The following is an 18,225-nucleotide window of genomic DNA, read 5'->3' as shown; positions in this document are numbered from 1 at the left end:
AGATTGGTTAGCCAGAATGTGGAGAAACGGAATCCTTGGGCACTGCTGGTGGAATGTAAATTCCTAGAGCCATTATGAAAAGCAGTATGCAGGTTCCTCAAAAAATTAAAAACCGAACTAGTAGGCCAGGTGCCATGGCTCACGCCTGTAATTGCAGCACTTTGGGAATCTGAGGTGGATGGATCACCTGAGGTCAGGAGTTCGAGACCAGCCTGGTGAACATGGTGAAACTCCGTCTCTACTAAAAATACAAAAATTAGCTGAGCATGGTGGCATGTGCCTGTAATCCCAACTACTCAGGAGGCTGAGGCAGGAAAAATCACTTGAACCCAGGAGGCAGAGGTTGCAGTGAGCCTAGATGGCACCACTACACTCCAGCCTGGGCGACAGAGCAAGGCTCTGTCTCAAAAAAAAAAAAAAATAAATAAATAAAAAATAAAAAATAAAAAAAACTACTAGATGATTCAGCAGTCCCACTACTGGGTATATATCCCAAAAAAGTGGAATCAGTATGTCAAAAAGATTATCTGCACTCCTATGTTCACTGCATCATTATTCACAAGAGCCAAGATATGGAATCAATCTGAGTGTCCATCAACAGATGAATTAATTAAGAAAATGTGCTACATATACACAATGGAATACTATTCAGCCTTAAGAAGGAAATTCTGTCATTTGTGACAACACGGATGGGCCTGAAGGACATTATGTCAAGTGAAATAAGCCAGGAACAGAAAGACAAATACTGCGTGATCTCAGTAAAAAAGTAGAACTTGTAGAAGCAGAGAGTAGAAGGGTGGTTTCCAGGGGCTAGGGTGGAGGTGGTAGAATGAAAAGATATTGGTCAAGGATACAAAGTCTTAGTTAGATAGAATGCATAATTTCTTTATATTTCATAATAAGTATATATATGATAGGCATAAAATATTATATATGACGTGACGAATGCTTCATAAAACAATTAATGTCTCAAATTTCAAATTGTTAAACTATCAGGGCAATTTCTACTCTTCCACATACTACATGCAAGGTCTATTTTTGGCTTCAAATATTCTTTTTCTACTGTTAGACAGAATAAGTGATGCATAAAATATAAGCTTTTTGGATACCATCTGGAACTCCATTTGAATCCTTGATACTCATTCTTAAGACATGAGAAGGACTACATGTTGCTATGACTGGCTGAGTCAGATTGGAATAACCTGTGCATTTTATCTGTCACAGAAAATACCATATGACTTGGTCATAAACATACCCCCCCAAAAATTAAGGCAAAAATAGAATCAAGTGTTTGATCTGCATAGATAAATATGACTTGGAATTTGGCATGATAAATTGCTGATAAACCAAACTCACAACTTGGGAATACATTATAAATGAAGGCACAATGTTAGCTCCCCTTTATGTCCTATTTTCTCTTGTTTATTCAGCCTAAATATTACTTATAAAAAAAGGTGGGATTCTTGGTTTTAAACATTGCTCAGATCTTCAAAAGTTTTACAAAATAATAACAGGAAGGGCCAGACAGAGGATATATAGATTAGAATGTGGTAACAATTCCTAAATGTCTCCAGTAGTTGTGGCCTTGAGGTTCATTAAGACTGGGTTTGTATTTTCCTAAAAACAGAAGTGAAGCAAACTTAATGGTTTCCATCACAAGGGGTTTGGAGTTTCTTTTCTTTCTTTCTTTCTTTTTGTTTTTTTCAAGGACAAGGTTATTTTCCAGGCTTGTTTCACAGACCTTAGCCCTTACTTCTCTATGGCTTTGTTTGCTGCTAATCATTTCCTTGCAACTATACTTAAGTTTCTTGAGGGCAAGGGAAGGCATCTCCTTTAACATTTGCTGTATTTTCCCTCGTACCGACGAGTGTGTGTTGCAGTTAGCTGGTGTTCCATAAATGCATATTCATTGGTTGCTAAGCAGGGAGGGGCTGTCCCTTAGCTGCAAATGGTAGCTGCTGAATCTTCCAGTGGCCCAGTTGGCTTCCCCATGAAGAAGTGTAGGGTAGGGGTTAAGAGCCTACCTGGAGCCAGACTGACGTCAACTCTTCTGTCCACTAAATTCCTTTATATTATGCTACTGGCTGGTATTTCTGTGCATTTTGAAGTGCAGGAATACTTCTTCTCTTCCTTGGCCCTCACCACACAGCTTTAGCTACAGTGATAGTTTGAAAATGGAACTACTTGGTGGTACCACTCTAATTTCTTGGCGTAGAGGCAAAATTTAAGGAAGTATTCTCATTTCTATCCTTCAAAAGGCAAACTTCACAATAGCAGATAATCAACCTTCTCTATGTAAGGAAAAGAGAAGGCAGGTGAATGTCTCCTTTGTCTTCATTTATATGTTCTCTCGCTTATTTGAGCTCCTATACTAGTGAGTGAATATTAGTTACCCCAGGGTAAGGGCAAGAATATGATAGAAACTGAAGATTCGAGCTCTAGGTCAGGAACTATTCAATCTTAGATAATTTATTCAACCTTCTGAACATGAGTATATTTATCCACAAAATGGGGATAGGGTATTGTTGTAAGGATTGAGTTAGATAATGTATTGAGAAACTGAAGTGCTGTACAAGACATTGCTAATAAGCATTAATTTCTCCAAATTGATCTTTATCCTTTTTCTTTTTTGAGACAGAGTTTTTTGCTCTTGTCGCCCAGGCTGGAGTACAGTGGCGTAATCTCGGCTCACTGCAACCTCCACCTCCTGGGTTCAAGCGATTCTCCCTGCCTCAGTCTCCCAAATAGCTGGGATTACAGGTGGCAACCGCCACGCCCAGCTAATTTTTGTATTTTTAGTAGTAGACTGGGTTTCACCATGTTGTCCAGGCTGGTCTCGAACTCCTGAACTCAGGTGGTCCACCCACCTTGGCCTCCCACGTGCTGGGATTACAGGCATGAGCCACCGAGCCCTGCCTGTTCTTTATTCTTTGGGTGACCTTTTGAAGTTTTAAGGGGCTTTGCTATAGCCAAGTGTTGTGGAGCCTTATTTCTTATAATTCTCCCTGCTTCTCTTACTTTGTCATAATAATCAAATCACCAAACACAGTTAGAGCTCTCACTATGTCTCTTAAAGACTATGTGTACAGTGTTTAACGAGGTCAACTTGGGTCAGACTGATTTGTTTCAAATCCTAGTGCTACCATTTTTCGTCGGCTGTGACTTTACCTCCTTTCCTTTCTCACCTGTAAAAATGAGGATGATAATCCTCCTATAAGATACTTGGCACAATCACAGTACTTGACCCAGTAAGTACCCAATACATGTTGGTAAAAAATGCAGCAATGCGAAGAAAGACAAAGTAAGTGAAACAAGTTTCTAGCCTAAAAGAAGTCATTAGTATAGTTGGGTATAAGAGAAAAGAAAAAGTCTATAGTGCAAAAAAATAAAAAAATAGTTCAAAATGTGGAAAAAAGTCTATAGTGCAAAAAAAAAAAAGAAGTTCAAAATGAGGAATCTAGAGTGCAGTGGAAAGAGCATTAGATTTGAAACTTGGCTCTTCCCTGGCCCACATTTGTGATCAGGAGCAAGTCACTCAACTTTCCATGGCTTCTGTATTTCTTTCCTGTCAATCAGGAATAATGAGACATGTCTCAAAGTGCTATAAAAATCAAACAGGAAAAAGTGCATGGGACATGTGACTTGTAGCTGGCTCAAACAGGGTAGGTGAATGATAAATAACAAGGGACATGATAACAAATATTGCTACAAGATGGTATATGGCTAGTAGTCAAATTCATTGTTAGATAGTAAACTTGTGAGAGTTCACAAGAAGGAAAGATCAAGGAAAGCTGGATTCAAGGTTGACTTGGAAAGCCTGCTATTATTTGTTTTGTGGAGAGCATGATCTTTCTGAGCAGCAAATTTGAGAAATCCTCCTTGACTTTTTAGCTGGCTATCCTCACCGTATGTATTCGTAGTTCACTTCTAAAATTTATCCAAAGGGATGAAACATATAGTTTTCTGGATAGAATAATTTCATGGCTCTTTGTTATTTGTAGGAGTGACATCTTTTTGCAATGAGTTTAAGTGGACAGGTTTTTGTTTTTATTCTTTTCAGCTATGCAAGCTGGACACAAAGTCCAGTTTTTTTTGTTTTTGTTTTTGTTTTTGTTTTTGTTTTTGAGACGGAGCCTTGCTCTGTCACCCAAGCTGGAGTGCAGTGGCTGGATCTCGGCTCACTGCAAGCTCCGCCTCCCGGATTCACGCCATTCTCGTGCCTCAGCCTCCCGAGTAGCTGGGACTACAAGCACCAGCCAACATGCCCGGCTAATTTTTTTGTATTTTTAGTAGGGACGGGGTTTCACCGTGTTAGCCAAGATGGTCTGGATCTCCTGACCTCGTGATCTGCCCGCTTCGGCCTCCCAATGTGCTGGGATTACAGGCATGAGTCACCGTGCCCGGCCTCCTTATTTCTTACCTTGGGTAAGTTGTAATACAGCTTGCCACAATCCATAACGAATACACACTGTAACTGTGTACACTGTCTTAAAAAAATTCATTCTCAGAAAAATTTCAACAAATGGAATCTGATTCCTTCAAAGCCGCTTAGTTCAATATTTCTTCAATGTTGTTTCTGAAGTTAGAAAAACTTTTCATCCTAAATACTGAATTTCATTTACCTTATTTGTTTTACCACAAAACCTTTTTTGAAAAACATCATCAACCAAGTCTTTGGTTCCTAAGACTTGCAATTCTTTTATTTCCACCTTTATGCTTTGGCTCTGCATTCCAGAACCTCATTAGAATTTTTTTTTTTTTTAAATAAGAGAAATGCCTACATTTTTTTCAAAGCTGAACTTTCCTGCTTAGTGCAATATATTATGACCTTGTGAGAGTTTAAATTGTAATGGTGCTTTCATATAAAGCTCCTCCTTTGTCACTATTCCATGTTTATGAGAGAGTAGAACATATTTTATTACCTGTATTTTATGGCTTATAAATGTGAAAAAATACTGAGGATTTTTATATGCAGATTATCATCAACAGTATCTAATATGAAAAAGAACTGTACTATACTAGTAAGTATAAGCACATATTTCTCTTAATATGTCTGCAGCTATGTCATAAATATAATTCCTGGTTTATGTACCATACATTTACATGATTTGATATTTTGGAGGCAAAACAAAATGCTTAAAATGCTTTGTTATTGGTAGTTATCCTCCCTTAAACCTTTGTACTCAGATGCTAGATGAATACTAATTTTATTCCACAAGATATCTTTGTTGCTCTAGTAATTACATTTTACTGATACCTTATAGATTTTAAAAATAGCAGTAACAGATTATTGATTGGTACCTGAAACACTATTGATTGTAAAGGCGTTGCTTTCATGTGTGGTTGAGATAATAGTCCTAAACTCTTAAGTATCCATATCCTTTTCGTCACCACACTCCTCTAAGGTATATTCTGTTTGTATTATTTGACTCAAGTGTCTTTGTCGTGCTCATCCTCTAATGGGTGAAGAAGAGGAAGGCTAAATTGATCCAGATAAGAAAGTAACTGGAGGATCCCTGAAAGAAAAGATCTAGCTGAAGGAAGGGTGTTTAAAGTGGAAGCAGGAGAGCCAGGAGGGTGCCAGGCATGGAGGAGACTGGGAGGTGGCAATGAGATATTGTGCACAGTCAGGTGATATGGGGTGGGAGTGAAACCTTATGGATTGATAAGATGTTAAGAAAGAACGAGAGGTTCTGTGCGTGTGTATGCATGCGTGCATGTATATGTGTGTGTGTGTGTGTGTGTGTGTGATATAATTCTTTTTCCTGCATTCAAAAGACCTCAGTGTAGACTTTTATATTTTAATATTTCTAAAGTCATTTTTTATTTCTACTGAATGATGAACCTTCTTGGGTAAGCAAGAAGGCTCAGTTTTATTGAAGGCATATAGGTATTTGAAGTAGGGTGACATATAAAATATGACAGGGAAACATGAAATAAGAAATATATGCAAGATAAATATACTTTTATTTTAAATACCCATCTTACTTATTGTGCTGTGACCAAGATAAAATGCTTAACTATTAAATTCTGGCACTGCGTAGAATGGATTTTTCCTTGGAGATATACTACATTGGCTGCTGTCTGATAGATTGATACCAACTCTCCCTCTACCATGGAGAATTATTGAGCAGTAATCATTTCCTCAATTCCAAGTAATTTCTAGGTTTGTAATACATGTAGAAATTAATGAAGTATAAGAATTGAGATGTTTACTTTAAATTTTTATTATTTTTATTTAGTATTTTCATCATTTACCTAGGGAATCAGGGAAGGGGATTAATATTTTTGATTACCAAATGCTCAACAATCAATTGCTTACTTAACAACCATGTGATTTAGGTGTTGTTTTCCTATTCATAACTGAGAAAATTGTAATATAGAAATGATTAATAAATTTGCTTAAGAATTCTCAGATAGTGAGTAGTGGAGCATGGTTCAAAACCATGCCCACTGGATACCCACACACGCCTCTAATCCACTAGAGCTCTCTCTTACCTGTAACAGGAACAGTTACTGACCTAAGGACTTTTGGGGGGAACTTGTGGTACGGCTTTTTAATTTTCATAGGATTTTACATTCTTTTGAGTTCCAAGACAAGCTGATTACTTTTAATTGCACAGTGCTTTACACTTTTGTTTTAACTTTTGAACGCAGCTTTAAACTAAACTTTAACATATTTGGACATGGGCTGCTTTGTCTAAGCAGAGTTTGTACCATCTCAGGAAGGTGGACCCAGAGGGTAGAGTGTCAAGGTTGTGCCAGGAAGGGGTAGACATGGACCAGAAGCAAAGTAAGTACTGAGTTTTATCTCTGGCTTATCAGCCTTCTCCTATTTTCAGTGTCTACTTGCTGGGGGCACACCTGCTTCCAGAGATTCTCTAAGCTTGATGACTGCCATCTTGGGCCACCACTTACCACCCTTCCCTTAAAGCAGATTGAGTTGGGGAAAAGTTGGGTGTGGACTGACTATAATAAAACGATGGATGAGTTAATTGCTTCTTCTGAGCCAACGTTCATTTAAGAAGAAGAAGGCTCTTCTTTAGGAGGAAGAAGGGCTGGCCAGGTGGGTTCTAATCACAAGAACTGCAAAATGTCTGATGCTGTTGTCAGAGGGACTCAAGTAACATTTTCTTTCACTTTTCATTACTTAGAAAGTATTTTTCAAAAAGCAAATGACTCAGTTTTTGATTGTGCTCCTTGTTCCCTCTTTACTCATTCTAAATGCATGCACATGGGTATTTATATTATATCTAATGACAATTTAAAAACTCAACTTCTTGCATTTATATATATATATAGTATATATTCTTGACAGACAGTAATCACTTTCACATTTGTTTCCTTGAGTCTGAAAAAGACCTTCTGATATGGACAAGGCAGTTCACATGGCTATTTTACAGATGCTGAATTAGAGGAACGGAGAGAAAAATTGACCTGACCAAGGTGAGTCAGCGGGAGTAAAGACTAAAACTCAGAATCCCTTCTGGGCTCTTGCTTCCATGCAGCACCAGCAGCACTGGTGGAGAAAGGCAGAGCTGATGGGAACTTAGGCTCTGACCTCTTGATGCCTTGTTGCAGAGTTCCAGAGAGGAGGTAACTCACATGCTGTTCTGGCCTGCTGCCTGGGGACCTTACAGGTCACTGCTATTTTAGGTTTACTCCAAGTGTGGTTTGGAATCAGCCTCATCAGCACCACCTGAGAGCTTGTTAGAAATGCAAATCCATGGGACCTGCTTCAGACCCATGCAGTGAGAACCTCTGGGGGTGGAAGCTAGCTCCTCAAACACTGCTGATTCTCAGTAAAATTTGGGAGGCATTTTAATTAAAGAATTATCTGGCCAGATTGGTTGATGGACTCATTAAATATTTAAATTTTTCAGCCTTTTGGTGGATCTTAGTACTTCCTAGTTGATATTGCTAGTGTATCATTATGTACTATCTTGTAATATTGTAGGGCAGTATAATAAAACTGTTAAGATGGTGAAATTGTGAGATGGTGACTTCCATTTATAGTTATACATTTGACATGTACAGGATCTTTTTTTTTTTTCTGCAAAAGACTAAATCCACCAAGAGTGAGGAACATTTTTATTTTTGTTCTCGTAATACCTAGCACAGGCTTCAGAACAAAGTTGGTGCTCCAATCCATTTTACTTTAGTTAGTGACACTATCAATTACTTTAAACTGAAGACAAATATGCCTAGTGTGTGGCTTTTCTCACTGTGCATGTTTTATGACAGGACAGTGGAGGCAGTGCTAAACCTTATTTTGTATGAATGTGTATATATGTATGAAATAGGCACATACATGATATATAACATATTTATATATTACATATAAATATTTTATAATAGGTAAATAGTATATACAACTTTATTATATGTAATACATATATATTACTATATATATATAATATACATTAGATCTGTATCCCGAGTCTGCCTCTGAGGCTTGCCACTGAATAAATTATTTGAGCTTAAATTCACCAATCTTTAAATAAGACAACTTGTGTACTATGCCCATCTCAGAGGGATTATATGAAGATTAAAAAGGATGAAGCAGGTGAATGTTTTCTAAAAAAGGCAAGGTCCCATATAGATAGATCATGCAGTTTAATTTTTCTTTCGAACATTTTTTAGTCTTCTATGCTTGCCTGCTCCTTTTTAAAAACTATGTAAGAAAAAAATCATCAGAAGTAGAATAAAAAGATAATTTTTAAAGTGACAAAAGTGCAGGATCATGTAATATGTCATCAAAAGACTAGAACAACTTTGGTAATTTTTCATGTATTTGAATTATGAGAAGGGTACTAATTGGAAATTCTCAGATAAAGCTGTAAGACTGAAATAATAACAGTAGATACATTTGTTGGAAATAAAAATAACTCTGCAGTAATAAAAATAATTATGTTCTGAAGCAGAGTTACCAAGGAGGCTGCAATAAGTCTATCTTAACAGTGTCTGAGATGATTGATGTTCTTCCCCTGAGAGTCTAGAAATGATAACAGTACCATCATGATGGGATTTTCTGGTCTCAGTTTTGTAACAGTCAATATATTATAAATTGGGGTTGTTTCATGTGAGTTAGGTTGCTCCTCACTAGGAAGCCCAAACTGGAAAACTATTATTATAATAGGTTTACCGTGAGCAGCTTTGTTAATGGAAGTTAAACTTTATGGCTGCATTTCACAGGGAAAAAAAAAAATCTTCCAAAAGACAGAGTAGAATGCTAATAAAAATTTAATTTACACTTTAACACGCTCTCTTGTAAAAGTATTTGTGGGACTAGGTTTAGATAAATTTTACTCAATTCTCTTTATCCTGATATAAAGACTTACAACTAAAAGATAGACAGATTTATTATCCTGATGATCTATTGTTATATTGGGTACTTGTCCTAATGGATAATGTACAAACTCCAACATCCAAAATATAATTACTCCAGAAGAATAACTGCTAAATAGGCACTCTTGCAGGCCTTGTTTTACAATCTTTGTAAAAAAAAATTCAGTCCTAGGCAATATTCTTGCTCTATAAAAATAAATTACTTTAAATGTGCTCTATGAGAACTGTAATTATCTATTTCTTGCCATAAATAAATTTTGAAACCTACAATTTTCCAGAGTATTAAATATTTTACTCTGGAAGTCAACAACAAGTGAGGAAAAACTTAAAATATTTTTGTTACCGTTTTATAGTATAATATGTGACTCCTTCTCTAAGTACAATTCCTAGAGAAGCTATATTTCCAGATGACTAGCAAAATGATTGCTGAAATGCATTAATTAACCTTTACATTCACATAAAAGTGTTTTGTGAGAACAAATGTACACAAAATGTTATCTTTAATCATGACTAATAAAAATGGTTATTATAAACACAAGTTTTACTACTGCAAATGTCTCCTTGACAAATGACAGGGCCTGATTCCTTTATTAAAAGATAATTAAAAATGTTTCACAAGGGATTCAGAACCTTCCTACGGTTTTCTCCTGGCTGCCTGCCTGCTTCGGTGGTAATAATATGAAGAAAATCTTGAAATAATATCTGTTATATTAAATGTGCATGTGTAAATTTATTTTATTCAACAAAATGTTAAAACTGAATATTTGTGGCCTATGGAAGTAGTTAAGGAGCCATTCTGAAATGTGCTAACTGTGATGGGACTGAGGGGATTAAGTCAACGTTATTTCTGGAACTGGTCATCAGAGTGTGTTCATGCCAGAAATCGATGCTGTGCTGAGCCTGCAGAATGCCACGTGTCTCATACATTACAACCCACACGGCCTCATAGCTCTTTCTCCCAAAGCCTAAATCATGACAATTATTTGAATAAGCTCCAGATAAGCTGTTAAAACTAATCATCAATTTGGAAGTATTTTCTCTTCAAGGTGAGTCTGTGATCAGAAAGGAGAAGACCATCTCAGGTCTGTTTAAATAAAATGGTGGTATCACAGGTGTGACCTCTGCAGTGGGAGCACCTCTAACATGGAACAGATACGAGACTAGCAGGATTTGGTGAAACATAAATTCCGAAGCCAGATGGCCTGGGCCCAAATTCTGGATCTGACTAACTGTGTGATCTTGAGTAAGATACTTCAACTTTCTGTGCCTCAGTTTCCGTATCTGTAATAGAACCTACTTCTTAGGATTGTTAGGTGGTTAACACAGTTAATATGTGGAAAGTTCTTAGAACACTGCCTTGCATGTTATATGTGCTATACAAGGGTTAAATCAATCGATAAAAGTTACTTCCCATAGAGAATCTGGAATATATGAATACACCAGAAAAACTGTTGAAAGAAAGCACCATTGCAGGAAAATTTTCGAGTAAAGAAATAGGAAGACTTATTGGCTCGAGGTCCTCAAGTTTAGATTTTTGTCATCTCCAAATGAGGTTATACAGATAGCCATGCCCGACTGCCAGAATTTAACATTTAAAACATGAATTACTTTTGTAATGCTGTCTTAGTGTGTCTTCCTTTCCTTCAATGTACAAGAAATTGCAAACATGGAAAGTTTCCCAGCTTCTGAGAGACCCTGAAATGAACTGTTAACAACTGAATGGCTAACTTGGAGACTTAGTCCAACTTTGTGTTGAGTAACAGTATATTCTGCAAACCCTGAAGCTAGTTTTATTTGGGATCATGTTTTTAGTGCCCTATTTGGGAAATGCTATATTTTTAATTTGAGATATTTCAGGTATCGTATTATTTTTGCAGCATAACATTTCCAGAAAGGTGGTGATGGCTGCATGGTCAGCCAGTCACTGCATGGGAGACCTGACTATGTCTTTGATTCTATTCCTTGAAGATCCTCTTTTTTTATCTGTAAGTTGACTTTCTTAGAAAGTTAGAATTGAATAATGAAGATCCTTTATTGACTTAGATAAGCAGAAGAAAACACACTCTTTTCAAATATACAGTCATAATAAATTCTGAAGAATTTTCTCACATAGCATTCAGGAAGAAATACTCTTAGAATAATTTGGTAAATAATAAATATAAGATATATTGAGACAGCAATCTTTTGTTTTAATTTCTTCAGTATTGCTATTCATAAATAATAGTAAACTTGCATTATTGATTTATCATTCTTGTCAACTGTCCCACAAGGCGCATTCACATTCATTTCTTCTTAGGCAGACTTTCTCTCTCTCTCTCTCTCTCTCTCTTTCTCTCTCTCTCTCTCTCTCTCTCTCTCACATGCTCACACAGAGAACCAGATTCTTATTTTCTACCTTTATCTCGAAGGTCTTCTGCTGAGTCCTGCAATATGAATATAATTTTAAAAATCCAATTAAGAGAGAGTGATGGTGCAGAACACATAATTCCCAGAGTAATAAAATCCCTAGGTATATGAGTTCAGAAGTAAAATATTTTGTAAAGATTGCCATGGATTTAAAAATGTTAAGGCATAATACCAGAGCTTACTATGAGGGGTACCTGTATATTACAAGTTAATATCCCTAAAACTGATGTGTTTGGTGGTCAGAATCAGCATCATCTGGGAGCTTGTTCGGAAGACAGAATGTCTGCCTCAAGTCAGATGTATTGAATCAGAATTTGCATTTTAATGAAAATCAAAGGTAATTCATACGCACATCAAAGTTTGAGGAACACAGTAATATGACACTATTAAATATTTTACAGATGGATTAGAGTTACATAAAATGTAATAGAAAAATAATTCTATCAATGCATACATTTAAAAAATCCATTTTTGATGATACCCCAAATTACTTTATGCTTTATATTTCTTCTTACTTCATTAAAATTAACATCGACTTTCTAATAAACAGAACACCACTACAAGGAGATGCTCAATAATCGTTGAAATCTGATAAAATTAAATTGAAATCACGTTGGATTTGATTCTAAAAAGTATCTTTAAACGGAAAAGAAAGACAGACTTAGAAGATGGGAAAAATAATAGCAGTCAGTTTTTGGTACACCTCCTCGGTATCACATACCTGCCTGTTTTACTCACTAACCTGCATGTTCTCTGCAGGTGGAGACTCTGATATTCAGATGTGCTCTGAACAGGGGGCACATTTCAGATCGATGAAGAAGTAAACAATGATTTTCTTTAATTTATTCCTTTATTTTTAAGCATTAAAATATTCGGCTGCTAAATAATTTTGCTATTACTACTGACATTTTTCTACTATTTATCCACTACAAAATCTCAGAAGTAACATAAATGGTATTATAGGAACAATGTAATAAAACTGAGAAGTAAAACCATCAGGGAATTATTAACCAGGGCCTGTATCTACTTTCAGATTATGACCACTAATTTCATCCTGTCTCCTTGAAAATTGCACAAGCTCTGTTCATCCACTAGGGTAAAGCATGGCATCAGCTTATTGAATAAACACTTGAATGTTCCTGGTAAAAGAAAAGATTTTATGAAACAATTAATATTTGGAACTAGGTTTACATCAATCATCTACTTTTTTAGAGAACATGATTGCCCTCTAGTGTGGTGAAAAGTTAATGCAGACACCGAGGTTTTCCAACTGACAGAACCAGTCTAGGTTCTGAAAACATCTAGGTCACTGGCTAATTCAGTATTTTCTTTTTTTAATGAAAAAATTCTAGAATTTTTCATATAAGGTCACAGATCTTGTGACAACAGGATAATATGTGTTTTTCTTCCCACGACCAAAAAAGAAACTGGTGTGAGCTGGGGTTCGCTATCAGCAGCTCCCGGTGGCCACGCCCAGGCCTAGGTTTGTGCTTTGAGCTTCCTCGGGCTCGGAGGCCAGCTTTTTTCTGGCTCTTGTGAGCAATGAGCTAGCAAGGTAGCCTGAGCATATGATCAGTCACACTCAGTTGAAGTAAAAAATAATGGTGATTGATAAATCCGGAATTTTCCTAAAGATGGTCTGAATTTATCAATGAGAAAATCTTCCATTCAATATGTAATTGATTCTTCCACTTCATTGTTAGTTGTACAGATAACAGTGTAATCTTCCACTTCATTGTTAGTTGTACATATTTAACTTTAAAATTCTGTTTTAAATAGGTATTTAAATACTGCTAGGTATTTACATACCTAAGTAACTACTTGATCTTAAATTATAGGGAAGAAAACTACTTTATTATATGAATCAGCCTTGTGGCACTCTGAAAGGATATTTCCTGAATCTGAGTAAAATGTAGCCTCTTGTAGCATTTTTTAATCACTGAGCATGAGCTATTTGATGGGAAGTCACATTGTGCCAAATGATCAAATGCTTATTCCACAGTCTATCCATTAGTAATTTGAAAAATAAAAACCCAAAGTAATTAAAACTGCTTTCAATGCGACAAATAAAAGTTTGCTAAAAATATTAACGAGGTAATAGCTCTAACAATAAAAACACTCATTTCTGTTTTAGAATAGAAAAATTTACTATAAATCTGTAAGTCACATTATTGTAAAAACATTGTGAATTATGACTAAAGTTCTAGATTTTAATAGCACAAATTGTCCAATCTTAATTATCATTTTAAAAGATACTTTCAGAGAATGTTAACATGCGTAGACAAACACCACCAGGTCTATTAATTTATCCTGTCATTCTAGCTACCTGCGACGTGTTACACTGGGTCAGAGAGTACTGCAGGCTCAGCTTACTCACCTGGTATAAACTAAATACATGAGATTAATTGATAAACTACTGCCATTTCTTTCAGCTTTATCCTGAAATCCTGACCAAATCCTCAGCTTTTCATTTCTAGTTACTTATATATCCATTCAGAAGGTGCCCACTTCATTAGAAAAGATAATGGGGAGTATTATATGCACCTCTTACAATCATGCTGAATACGTAATTGTTTAATGAATCAGGAAAAAAGCACGCGCCTTGATAATTAATTGATTGTCTTTGAAATTGGAATTAATTTCAAAATCTATTATTTTAATACTGCAGAAGTAGTGTTCTTTTCATGATTTGCAAATGCAGTTAAATTATGGCCAGAAAGGATCGTTGCGTTTGTCGTATTTGGGGTGGGATTTTTATTGGGATGGAGGCTACCATTTCACGATCCATGTATCTGTGTAGGATTGAGGCTGTATCAAGAATCGGCAGTTGGAAGAATAGTTTCGCGGGGAAAATTAAAATTTTGTGCATAAGCTATATTTATATATTTATAGATATAACCTTATGTTGAAGATCACAACATCTCAATTATATATGTATATTCTCATCCATTGCAGCCACAAACAATTCTCTGCAGAGAATTTTCCAGCAATCGTTGGCACACAAACCCTGCTCTTAGCAAGCACCTGCACATGTATCTTAGCCACATGAACATACATAATGCTGGCAGCAAGCAAAAATATATTTGCTTTATAATTTAAAATGAACATCTGGAGACAAAATTTCCTTTTTGTGGGGGAAAGGGATGAGGGCAATTTGGAGGAAGCAAAGTGAACGCAACAAGGGTTAATCCTTAACCAAGAGCAATCCACGTCCCTTTTGAACAAATGAGAACAAATAAGGCTACTGAATCATCAAATAATAATAATGATTTTAAATGATAATAATACTGATGATGACGATGAGTTTGCAGCCGCTAGCCCGCAGCGGAAACCTTTCTGAGGGGTGCAGAAAGCGAAGCGAGATCGCCCCCACCACCCATTCTCAGAACCTTTCTGGACGTGCGGGTGAACTGCGAATTGTGGAAAGCTGGGGTAGCTCAGGACACTGCGCAGAAACCAGTCTCCCCGGCTGCACCGCGGGGGCGAGCGCCCAGCTCCGGGGAGGGGAGCGCAGGGCGCGGCGCGGAACTCTGCAGGGCTGGCTGCGCTCCACGCACCCAATCCCCACGTGCGCCCCCACCCGGCCAGCAGTAGGCGGCTCTGGGCCTCAGCTGGGAGGGGTAGGGCCGAGCCGCGCCCCGCTGGAGGAGCGAGGGTCTTCCTTACAGAAGCCCCTCGGGGGGTCTCCATTCTGGAAAATCATAGAGAACAGAGGTGGGCGGTGGGCTCGGGCTGGGGGAAAAAAGCCCCCAGCTCCGCGGACCGTGGGTGGGCAAGAAGAGAGAGCCCTCCCTGAATCCCTGGGAAGGGGTCACCTCTGCGGTCTCGCACCGGGGCTGGGTGGGGCCGCGCCTTTGTGTGGCCGGGAGGGGCTCGAGCCAGCTTTTCTGCAGAGCCACCCGCTCAGCTGGGACGAGCTCGGTACTGGGGCTGAGAGCCACGCCGGGGGTCTGTGCACATCAGGGGGTGCTTGGACCGTTGTGGACTGCGGGACTGAAAAAAGAGGTTCCAGGACTGCATACAGCTCAACTGCCCCTCCCATATTCCTCTTCCCCGCCAGTCTCGGAGCCTGAGGTCTCCCCAGCTCCGTGCGGAGGGTGGGGCAGGGCGGAGCCGCGCAGATGGAGCTCTTTCGGCAGCTTTCCCTGTCTCCGCATCTTGCAACCGAGTCCCGGGGGAAACGTGCTTCCAGCTGCCACAGGACCCCAGGCCCCACCCTGCCTGTCCACCCCGGGGCCACTGAGCGCCAGAACCATGGGCATTCAAGGCACAAGGCCAATTGCGGATGAAGGCCCTGAATCCGGAATCTTTTCCGGTCATCCTGTGTCTCTACTGTCTGTCTCTCTGAGCTTATGAAATTGCCGATATTTGGCACTGTCTGACCCACAAAACGGAAATTTCGCGTGGCTCAACTTAAGACTTTGACCTCTTTTGCTTTATATTACGGTTTCATGTCATCTCTATTATTATACACACACATGCCTAGGTTCCAGAAGCTTTTCCCGCAAACGATCAAAGGTCTCCAAAGAACCCTTTATCTGTGTCTATGTCTAAACACTCTATGTAATGTGCTTCCGAAAAGAAAAATGTTAACCCACTTTTCCCATCTCTCTCAAAAGCAGAACAATGAGGCCAGAGTGGGGAGGGCGGGGTCAGTGGTCAGGTCTCTCTTGGAAGCCGCGGCGGGGAGTAGGGAGCGCGGAGCGCGGGGCGTGGCGCCGCTGTCCCCGCAGGGCTGGGCTTCTGGGTGTCACGCTGCGCTCCCCACCCGACCCCCTTTCGAATGAAGATGCAGCACCGGGCGGGGGGCGGGGCTGCGCTGTTCCGCACTGGGTGGGGCTGTCCGCATTGTGCGCCCCGCGCTGCAGGTGCCTCCCCCCGGGACCGCTGGTCCGCACACAAAGAAACCCCACCCCAGCGCCTTCGAAGCCGCTGTCCCTCCAACCCTCCCCACCGCGCGCTTCCCCGCCCCTGCAGCTGCCCACCCGCGCCCTCCACGCCCTCCGCGACTTCCTCTCTCCTTCCCCTCCCTTGCCCTAAAACAAAGGAGCGGAGGTCCTGCCCCCACCCTTGTCCCCTGCCGTCTTACCTCCCTGCACCGCACCCCAGGACTAGCGGTTTCTCTGACCAGACAATACCGTAAAATGTGCCCCGTTCTTTCCATCCCCTCCCCCCGTCCCCACCCATCTTTCAAACAGCGGGATGGGACCGCTTTGACTTTGCAATTTTCTTTTTCCTTTCTCCCACCTTCCCTTCTCCCCTTCCCTATTTTCTTCTTAAACTAGAGAAGAAAAAAAAAAAAAAAAAAAAAAAAAAAAAAAAAAAAAAAAAAGGTCTTTATAAAGCACTTTCCAAAACGTCCCTTAAGCCCATTTAAAGCAAACAGTTAAGGTAGCTTCCTCCCCTCAGGACTGAGTACTAATTTTTAAATATGGAAACAGAATAAATTCTCTACCCACAGGAGAGCAACTTACCTGCTTCTACCTTTTAAAAGAAATTCTTCGCTTTAGATTTCCATAGACCTCTTCTCTGTCCTCCCACCTCCCCCAGAACTGCCCTGTCCTTCCTGGTCCTGTGTTACCATTAACGTCTTTTTCTTTATAAAATATCTCTGAATGCTTCTAGAGCTCAAGAAAGGTGGGCTCCAGGTAGAGCCGACGGAGAACGAGGCGCAGTGCCTTACCCATTGCTGTTTTAGCCATTGTAGGGATGTGCAGACGCTGAGCAGTGGCGAAGGCAAAGGGTCCGGCTACAGCAGCGCAGAGAGCGAGAGAGAAGACTGAATAAGGCACTGAGTCTGCAGAGTGGGACCGTGCTAGAGAAAGAGTAAGAGGCAGGAGCCCATGAATAATTATCACTCAGAAGCTCAAGCAGATTGGCTCCCAAGGTCCCCTGACATGACTCCCGCAGAGTCAGAATCTCCAAGCATTAAATATTGATCGGCCAATGGTGCTGGAGTACAAAGTACCACAATGCAGTTTGAAATGGAAATCAGTCCTTCCCTGGCGGCTCCCCCCATTTTGGGGGCCTGATAGTACAGTCCAAGTAGAGTGGCGCTTTAAGCCCTGAAGCTTCCTAGGAGCTAAGAACTGGGCTGTGCCTACCTAGGAGCCAGGAGTCTTGACTTTGCTCATACATGTGCCACTGCACAATTCAATGGAAAAGGATTCAGAAGCTTGAGAAGTCCTCAATATATGCAGGCTTTTGGAAAATTCTGTTTAAACACTGTGTTTTCACTTTTTCATATTTTCTTTCACCTTTGGCTCTGTCCTTGGTTCTAGTCTTTCAGGGCTACCCTATGTCTGGCTATGGTGGCAGCTCAGAGCAGACTTGCATTATTGTCCTTCATCTTTTAGCACAGCTGGACCTAGGCATCTCTAAACTCTTGAAGATCTCTCAGGAGAGGGAAGCATGGTGTTTTCTTTCCTTGGCACAGAGGAAGGGGCTGCCTGGTTGCTTGAGAATAGGGAT

The 18,225-nt window shown here is 39.5% G+C and overlaps 1 protein-coding gene across 1 annotated transcript in view; it reads right to left on the bottom strand.

The window, feature by feature from the left end:
- STMN2 (stathmin 2) overlaps window positions 1-17,535 on the bottom strand; it is a 55,819-nt gene extending 38,284 nt beyond the window's left edge. Inside the window, exon 1 of the mRNA XM_045398420.2 lies at window positions 17,438-17,535. Coding sequence (XP_045254355.1) covers window positions 17,438-17,456 — 19 coding nt within the window. The 5' untranslated portion in view covers window positions 17,457-17,535. The remainder of the gene's footprint in view (window positions 1-17,437) is intronic.
- Between the last annotated feature and the right edge of the window lie 690 nt (window positions 17,536-18,225).

The sequence above is a fragment of the Macaca fascicularis genome, chromosome 8, assembly GCF_037993035.2.
Source record: "Macaca fascicularis isolate 582-1 chromosome 8, T2T-MFA8v1.1".
Classification (NCBI taxonomy): domain Eukaryota; kingdom Metazoa; phylum Chordata; class Mammalia; order Primates; family Cercopithecidae; genus Macaca; species Macaca fascicularis.
The sequence above is the reverse complement of the archived record's forward strand: the minus strand, read 5'-3'. Positions and strand labels throughout refer to the sequence as shown.